The following is an 8,511-nucleotide window of genomic DNA, read 5'->3' on the forward strand; positions in this document are numbered from 1 at the left end:
TTGTTTTTTTTTTAAATCACAAATTCTGTCTCCGTGGGAGGCAGGGATACGGGAGGAAGGAAATTAGAGACGATTATAATGGGGGCCGTTTGGTCCCCCCGTGCGGTGTCCCGAGCGCTCCCGGTGAGATGGACAAAGGAGAAGGGTCAAGGCCTGTCCTGGCCGTCTGACCCGGTGGGGACCTGCAGCCTCAGTGAGACAGCAGCCGGCGTCAGGGGACGGCAGAGCGCTCCGCCCGCCGCGGGTCCCTCCCCACCCCCCAAGTCCTGCCCCTCACGTCCCGGCAGGGCCACACCCTCCGCGCGCCAGACCCGGCCGGGCGCAGCTGGGGTGACGCCGACCCGGTCACCTTGGGCCACTCCCGTCAGCCTCCTTCCCATCCCGGGAGGAGAGCTGAGTTCCTGCGGGGGCCCCTGCCTCACCCAAGGGCACCTTGTCTCCAGCGGGCTGAGCGGTAGCGACCTGCCAGTGTCCCCGATGACAAGTGACGGCATACGGTGCCCGCCCTCCAGCCCCTCGGCCCTCCGGACGCCGGGCTTGGTGGGAGAAACCGCGCTTCTTACCAGAGGGGCCCTGGCGCCCGTCCTGGGGCACCCGACCCCGTCGGTCCCGGCTTTGGGGAGCCCAGCGGGCGGGGGCGCCGGGAAGCTGCTGCAGGCAGGCCTAGGACCTTCCCCCTCACTGCCCCCCAAGTTCCCACACCCACACCGCGCCCTTAAAACAAGGGCCCGCCCAGGGGACACCCCCAGGCCACGTGTGGAAGCGGTGATGGCCCACGGGTTTCCTTAAATGTCTCTCCCTTTTGTGTGTTGGAACTTTTGGATTAGAAGTTTTTTAAGATGAGGAGATGAAGTAAGACTTACACGGAACCTGTCTCTCCCTTTATTAGAAATGTGTGCAAAACACAGTATCTTTAGGGGAGTTAGAGTAAGACTGTGCAGGTGTGGGTGCACACCCAGGCCCGTGTCCATTCTCTGTGGATCAGTGGGGATTTCTAGGCTGGAATTCCGAGCCTGAGCTGACCCCCGCCCTCCAGGTGGCATTCATTCATTCATTCATTCATCCAGCACATGTCCGAGTGCCCACTGCCTTCCGGGACTGTCTGGACGCATCACTGGCTAACATCTTTCCTCTGCACAGGCCAAAGGTGGAGGGGGTAGGGAGAGGGACCATAAGCCACCAGCATGCGCTCCCCAACCTACATTCCCTTGCAGGGTCCCACCCCAGTCGCCCGATGGTGTCACGTAAGGGCAGGGCTGGGTGCCTGGTGGAATCTCGGGCTGAGTCCGAGACTGACTCACACAGGGCCTGGCTGTGGGCACATACCCGCACCCCCACCCTGTCCCCCGGATGCCAACCTCATCCCTTCCATGAGTTGCTTGGAGTCATCAGCTAAAACTTCGTATCTTTTAAAGCGCCTCCTGTTTCTTTTAATGAATAAATCTGTTTTTCAGACACTCTAGGGGTACAGATTCAAAGTATCTTGCAGGCCAGCAGGGAGTTTACCTGTAACACCAAGTCCTCATTAAACCTTGGGACGGAGCTGAGGAAGGCAGGACAGGCCTCAGTCTCCCCAGCCCATCCCTGGGGGTCCTGGAGTGTCACCTCTCCCTCCCCACCATGCCCATCCTCTCTCCCTTTCCAAAGCCAGGTGTGCCTTCTACCTGGACCCTCTTTTCCCAGGTACAAGGTATTCTGGGTTCTTGATGTGTACGGTCCAAATGCTCTCCTGGGTCGGGGATTACGGGGGCCATGCCAGCCCCCCAACACACACACGCACACACAAGTGCGCGGGGAAGATGGATGGGTCTAAGACTCACCTGAAATGCTCTTTAGGAAAAAGCATGTTCTGAACCCCATTTAGTGATGGGGTCACAGTCATCCATTTGTTCCAGGCGTGTTTGCCCAGCAGTCTGGGTGCTGGGCCCAAGCAAAAAGGGACCCTCAGAGGAACCAACAGATAGTGTAGTGCTGACCCCTGGGGTGGGGTGGAATACAGGCAGAGCACAGGGAGGGGCGTCCCCAGGGAAGGAGAGGGGTTAGCCGCCCCCATCGGCCAGAGAGGAAGGTTCTGCTCTCCCCAGCAGGCTGTCAGGCAGAGGCACCTACACCCGGGGCCTCCCAGCCTGATCCTGACTGACCAGCTTTGGCTGGTTGGCCCCTGTGGACCCAGAGGGCAGTGATAACCATCACCAGGGTCCCTCCCCACCGAGACAGGTTGATCCTGTGAACAAATGAGGTCAGAGGCGAGATGCTTTCTGCATCTGGGAGTACCCAGAGATGGCCCCCTGAGCAAATGCCCAGTCCCGGCCCAGAATCCACGGCCGCCCTGTCCTCTACTCCAGAGCCTTCTGGCCACCGCAGGACCAGCCCCCCAAGTCCGTTCTCTATTCCCCAGTCCTGATGCCTCAGAATGTGCCAGAGCATCAATGCCCTTACCCACAGTCACCTGTCACCCTGTAAGTGACTGGAGCTGCCCCCACGGCCCTGGAGCTGGTCCAGCCTCAGTCCCCACCCCTTACCTGCCTCTCCGGGGAGGTCAAGAGGACAGAGGAAGATGGAGAAATGGCCGGTTCAGGGTGCCCCAGGCTTGAGCATTCCTGTTGGCATGCATCCATTCAGTGTCAGCTGCTGGAGGGGATGCAGGCCCCCCTCCCCAAGTGAAAAACAGAGATGAAAAGAGTAAGGGAATGAGAAAGAGAAAACGAGAAGAAACAGAGGCACGGAACTAAGAAACAAAAAAAGAATCCTTGCGCCTGGGTTGTTACAGAGGACCTCGTGGGTGCTGATACACCACCCTATTCAGTTTGTGAAAATCCAGTGATTCACTGGGACTTGGGCCACTGAGCTGCGGTTCAATAAAAAGTGCACATTTCAAAACATCTAGGTCTGATTTCCTTGGGGGGTGAGAAGTGCGCCTGTGTGTGCGCAGCTGTGTGCACATACGTGTGCATGTGTGTGAAGATCTACGTCTGTGAGCGTGTGTGCCCAGTGCATGTGAGTCTGTGTGCATGTGTCTGTGCATGTGAGCCCCTGTGTGCGGATGTGCGTTTCGGAGCGCGTGTGAGCATGGGAGTGAGCGTGCGATGACACACACGTGCTGCAGTCCCTCCTGGAGCCCCCATGTCGCAGCGCGCGGCCCGGTGGGGGGACCCCGAGTCCAACGCCATCTGGGCCCTGGGAGTGGGAGCCCCGGGCCACCCCACCCCATGCCCTGCGCGCCGAGTGCACCCGGAGTCTCGGGGTCAGGGCTGGGGTGCCCCATGGTGGGGCAGGGCGGTCGGAGAGCTGGGGGGCGCTTCGGCGGGCGGACACTGGCCGAGCTGGGGTCTCCGGGGCAGGGGGCGAGCAAGCCCTTGAGAAGCCAGGCCTCGGGATAAGCAAGTGTAGGGACTTGGGCGCCCTGGCGCGGTCGGTACGGCCTCCGGTTCCGGGCCTGAACCCGCAAAAGACGCTCCTCCCACGGGACTCACGGGTCTGCGAGACGCGACCGGGACTCGCCCGGGGGTCATCAGGGCGGGTTAGCGGGGGTCGCAGCTGGGACTCAGGGCTGCGGGGCGAATTCGTTAGTCAGCGGGGTGAAGCTGGAGGGTCGCAGCGGGGCCTGGGGCGTCACCAGGGCGAGCCTAGGGATCCGAACGGCCGGGGCTGGAAGAAGAACGGGCGTGGGACTCGGCGATCCCCCGCCTTCTACCTCCGCCGCCGCCGCCCGTCGCGCCTGGGGCCCGCCCGCCGTGACCTTGACAAGGTCAAAGCTGCCGCCGCGCCCGCCGGTCCACTAGGCGCATGGGCGGGGCTCGGCTCCCTACATGCCCCGGGGCGCGGCGCGCGGGAAGGGGCGGGACGTGGGCGGCGGCGCAGCCAATGGGCGCGGCGCTCGGGGGCGCGGGGCGCGGCACGGCGCGGCTCCCGGCAGCCCGCGGGGGCGCGGCGCGCGGGAAGGGGCGTGGCGTGGGCGGCGGCGCAGCCAATGGGCGCTGCGCGCGGGGGCGCGGGGCGGGGCGTGGGCTCCTTAGCGGCTGCGCGCTGGCCGCCCCGTCCTTTTGGTCCCGGCGGCGGCAGGGCTGACCAGCGGCGCCCACCTTTCGGCTTTCCGCGCCTCCGTTCCGCTCTCCTCCCGCTGCGCTGCCCGCTTCGCCACCATGACGGAACAGGCCATCTCCTTCGCCAAGGACTTCCTAGCCGGAGGCATCGCCGCCGCCATCTCCAAGACGGCCGTGGCCCCGATCGAGCGGGTCAAGCTGCTGCTGCAGGTAGGAGCGGGCTGCGCTCGCGCGGGCCCCCGGGCGAGTGGCCAGCGGCCGGTATGGGCGGTCAGCGGACTGGGAGAGCCGCGTGCACCGGGGCCGGAAGCGGGAGCCCGCGCCGCTTTGTCCGCGCGCGGCGGGCTTCCGGCTGCGGCCCGGGCGCGCGTCACGTGGGCGTTGCCGCATGGGCAGAAGTGGGGCCGCGGGCGCGCACGCGCTGTCGGAGGCCCGGCTGCGGCGTCGGCGCGTGCGCACTGAGCGCGGCGACGCCGGCCGGGGGCGGCGCATGCGCGGGGGCAGCCGCGTGGACAAACCCACGCAGCGCGCGGGCGGTGACCTTGGGCGGGTGGCAGTGGCCGAGCTAATATCTTTCGTCGGACTTGGGCGGTTTGCCTCCTTTTGTACTTGTCTGTGTGGCTCTCAACCGGAATAAACTGCGTTACTTTCTTGCAGAAGCGTTACAAATGTAGTCGTAATAGGAACATTGTTGCCAGGTAGTTGCTTTAGAACACTTGCAGGGACAGTGGGTTCCCAAAAAAGAACGGGTTTCTACACATGATGTCTGGGCAGGTTTAAGGCCTGGTAGGCGAGTTACCCTATTTTAAGGCCAAGCTTTTCGTTGGAGGGGGCGGTAATTGCGGGCGTATCGGGTAAAGCCCTCCCCGTCTGCCCTCAGGTGCAACATGCCAGTAAGCAGATCGCGGCCGACAAGCAGTACAAAGGCATCGTGGACTGCATCGTGCGCATCCCCAAGGAGCAGGGCGTGCTGTCCTTCTGGAGGGGCAACCTGGCCAACGTCATCCGCTACTTCCCCACGCAAGCCCTCAACTTCGCCTTTAAGGACAAGTACAAGCAGATCTTCCTGGGGGGCGTGGACAAGCACACGCAATTTTGGAGGTATTTCGCTGGCAATCTGGCCTCTGGAGGCGCGGCCGGAGCCACCTCCCTCTGCTTCGTCTACCCGCTGGATTTCGCCAGAACCCGCCTGGCAGCCGACGTGGGGAAGTCCGGCAAGGAGCGGGAGTTCAAAGGCCTGGGAGACTGTCTGGTGAAGATCACCAAGTCTGATGGCGTCCGAGGCCTGTACCAGGGCTTCAACGTCTCCGTGCAGGGCATCATTATCTACCGGGCCGCCTACTTCGGCGTGTATGACACCGCCAAAGGTGAGTGTGTGCTCCTCCCGGGGCTGCGCATTAACGTGTCCAGCGGGTGGGGCTGGTGGAGGGGGCTTCGGGACCAGACACTTGGGGTCTCCCAGTCCTGGGGGCTGGAAGCCCGAGATCAGAGTGTCAGCACGGCTGGTTCCTTTCGGGGCCTCTCGGTGTGTAGACCGCTGCCTCCTCCGTGTGTCCTCGTGTGGTGGTCACTGTGTGTCTTTGCCCTAATCTCTTAGGTGAAGGCACCAGTCCTTTTATTACAATCTTTTATAGTCTTTTTTATTTGTCATCCTTTTTAAGATTTCACGTCTTACTGTAGTTGGTTTGAGGTCCTGGGCTTTAGGGCTTCATCGTGATTTGTGGGAGCACCCAGTTCAGACCCTGAGAGTGAGCCACTCCAGCGGTCACGGCGAAAGCCTGCTGCCAGCTCAGCTGCAGATTGGTGTGGAAGTGTCTGCTCCCCGAGGCCCACCTCTGTCCTGCCTTGGAGACCACGCCCAGGCAGTGGGGGCTTCCCCCTCTCCAGGGCCCTAGGGCCCCTGTCACCTCCCGAGCGTCACTTGGTCCTGGGATCTCTGCGTGGAGCTGGGGGTGGGGGGGTCCTGTTCCCGGGCAGCCGTGTGTGGCGCTGGGCCTCATGCGGTGGCCCCACAGGCATGCTCCCCGACCCCAAGAACACCCACATCGTGGTGAGCTGGATGATCGCGCAGACGGTGACGGCCGTGGCCGGCGTGGTCTCCTACCCCTTCGACACCGTGCGCCGGCGGATGATGATGCAGTCGGGCCGCAAAGGAGGTACCTGTCTCAGCTCTGCTCCGCAGTTCATGCTGGGAGGGGGTGGGGGCTCCCCGACTGGGCACGGGGCCGTCCCGAGAGGTGCTTCCCCCGGGGCATTTGGGGCAGCGCTTTGTCCCAGGGTGAAGTGGTCTGGCTCGGTGGGGGAGGCGGGGCAGTGGTCTCAGGGGCCCTGTGTGGGGGTCTCTTCACGCCTGTTCCCTTGACTCTGGGGTGTGCACGGGCCCCGGCAGGGGGGGCTCGAGTTCTGGGTCTGATCCCCCTCTGCAGTGGACCCGGCAGTCCGTCCCGAGCTTCCTTTTCCCTGCAGTCAGCTCCGAGTAGCTTGGGGACGGCCGGGGCTCCGTGTCCTGGGGCTTTGCTCCGTGCTGTGCCGCGGCCCCGCCCGTGACCCCCGCCCCTCTCTCCGCAGCCGATATCATGTACAGGGGCACCCTGGACTGCTGGCGCAAGATCTTCAGAGACGAAGGAGGCAAAGCCTTTTTCAAGGGCGCCTGGTCCAACGTCCTGCGCGGCATGGGCGGTGCCTTCGTGCTGGTCCTGTACGACGAACTGAAGAAGGTCATCTAGGCGCCGCGGGCCCGGGCCCGCAGGGCCCCGGAGAGTGATACTGACACCTAACTGTTACGGACCACTGACCTTCGAGAAATTCCAGGCCTTGCGGAGGGCCGGGCAGCTCTGGCCGAGGGCACGTTGTCAGCGCGGCCGTCGGCACCGCGGGTCCATGCGTTGATTGGGGGGAGGGGAATCATGGCGTCTTCGTGGGTCCACAGGTGAGGCAGCTCCGCCAAGGCAGACCTAGACTCCAGGTGCTTGTAGGACCAACCCGTGTTTAAGTATTTATTTAAAACAAATCATGTCTCCCATTTGTACTTAAGCACTATTCTCTTTTGCACAGCCGAATACTTGCAATGACGTTCTACGTTGGGCATTCCGCTACAGAATAAAACCGGGACTCAAGACGCGGTTGTGTTTGTGATTTGCTTGGACTTGTACAAGGGGAGGGGTGTGGGGGTCTGAGCAGACGGGGTGGTCTCCAGCTGCCTCCAGGAGAGGTGGCTGGGGGAACAGCCAGGCATGTCGTGGGGTCCACCCTTGGGTGGTGAGGGGTACTTGAGATTTCTGAGCTTCCCTGCCGCTCACCATCCCAGCCCACACTGTAGCTGGAGTCGAATCACAGGAGCCCCGCAGCGGCAGGCACTGTTCAACCCATAGCCTCCCCTGTGTGGTGGGCCTGCGCCTCCACCTGACGTGCTGGGCCCCCAGCCCCAGGCATGTTGGCTTCCTTCATCCCCCAGAGCCGTTTCTGCACAAATTCTCAAGGTCACTGCAGGGACAGAACTTGTCGGGGAGCTTCCACCAGGCGGACCCCGGATCCTGGTATCTCACGTTGAGGGCCAGCTCCCCTGGTTCCCCTAGAGGTCAGGGAGCATCGCCGGTGTCTGCCCTGCACTCGGCCGCCCAGGCGAGAGCTGTCCCCTGGCTCCTAGGACCAGGCGACGCTGAGGGGGTTAGTACAGGAGCTGGAGGCGGGGACAGTCCCAGAGGCCAGCTTAGTCCCCTGGAAGGCAGATCTCGCGCTACACCTCGAGACCACAGCGACGTCAGGTTAGAAACGTTAGCAGGCTTCCCCAAGGTCAGCTGCAGGTAACCAGGTGAGAAGCAGCAGGACATGACCGGTCGGCACTCACACCTGCCCCTCGCTGTAGCCCTGCCTTCTGAGCCTCAGCACGGGCGGTGCAGTGACTTCAAACCCGGACACCATCTGGAACTGTGCTGAAGCGTGCTAAGTTCTGGATTCAGAGTTGTGCAGTTTAACTCACTGGAGAACCGTCCGTTTAAGGGCTTGTTCAACCAGCAGCTTGAAACAGAGCCCCCGCAGGGCTTTGCGCTAAATCGGCAGCAGCAGTGACCTCGACCTGAGCGAGTCTGCATCTGTGATTCAGGGTGAATTCTTTATGCACAAACTGGCGATGCTGACACATAACAGAGGTTGAGGGATGAGGTCACTCCTGGGAAGCGCCACTGCGTGGAGACCTGCTTTCCCGTGGGGTGTCTTTCCCGGGCGCCTGCCCGTGGGTGTCCTTCAGGGTGGCAGACAGCTGGGCTCCCCGGCTTCCCCCTCCCCCGCCAAGTCTCTGGACGCAAGGCCGCCCCTCTGCATCTGCCCCCCTCTACAGGAAACGCTGCCCTGACACCCCCTTGTCTGCTGCCCGAACCCGTGGTCTGTGTGCCGTCCCTGGGGTCGCCTCCCTTGCACGGGATCTAAGGGGCTTCCAAAGGGGATTTGCTGCAAGAAAACAAAATACAGT

The 8,511-nt window shown here is 62.7% G+C and overlaps 1 protein-coding gene and 1 long non-coding RNA gene across 4 annotated transcripts; one reads left to right on the forward strand and one right to left on the reverse strand.

Moving 5' to 3' along the window:
* Positions 1 to 58: 58 nt before the first annotated feature.
* Positions 59 to 3,884, reverse strand: LOC106731126. Of its 3 annotated transcripts, none has more exons than XR_004317793.1 (3): positions 1,359 to 3,884; positions 423 to 536; positions 59 to 182 (listed from the first exon to the last, which is right to left on the reverse strand). It is a non-coding gene; the product is annotated as an uncharacterized LOC106731126 (long non-coding RNA). The 3 variants fall into 3 exon arrangements; XR_001367547.2 differs by lacking the exons at positions 59 to 182; positions 423 to 536 and adding an exon at positions 860 to 1,132 and having other exon boundaries at positions 1,359 to 1,506; positions 2,523 to 3,884; XR_004317794.1 differs by lacking the exons at positions 59 to 182; positions 423 to 536 and adding an exon at positions 860 to 1,132 and having other exon boundaries at positions 1,359 to 1,506; positions 1,821 to 3,884.
* A 124-nt stretch (positions 3,885 to 4,008) lies between these two features.
* SLC25A6 (solute carrier family 25 member 6) lies at positions 4,009 to 7,161 on the forward strand. The gene is made up of 4 exons (XM_032474457.1): positions 4,009 to 4,253; positions 4,924 to 5,410; positions 6,059 to 6,199; positions 6,612 to 7,161. Exons 1-4 carry the CDS (start codon positions 4,143 to 4,145, stop codon positions 6,767 to 6,769), a joined length of 897 nt encoding a protein of 298 aa, XP_032330348.1. The 5' UTR covers positions 4,009 to 4,142; the 3' UTR covers positions 6,770 to 7,161.
* Positions 7,162 to 8,511: the final 1,350 nt, after the last annotated feature.

Source organism: Camelus ferus, chromosome X, assembly GCF_009834535.1.
Source record: "Camelus ferus isolate YT-003-E chromosome X, BCGSAC_Cfer_1.0, whole genome shotgun sequence".
NCBI lineage: Eukaryota > Metazoa > Chordata > Mammalia > Artiodactyla > Camelidae > Camelus > Camelus ferus.

Coding starts and splice junctions, on each gene's coding strand:
- SLC25A6 (XM_032474457.1), top strand. CDS start 4,143: ATGACGGAACAGGCCATCTCCTTCGCCAAGGACTTCCTAGCCGGAGGC. Junction 5,411..6,058: donor CGTGTATGACACCGCCAAAG/GTGAGTGTGTGC, acceptor GTGGCCCCACAG/GCATGCTCCCCGACCCCAAG. Junction 6,200..6,611: donor GCAGTCGGGCCGCAAAGGAG/GTACCTGTCTCA, acceptor CTCTCTCCGCAG/CCGATATCATGTACAGGGGC.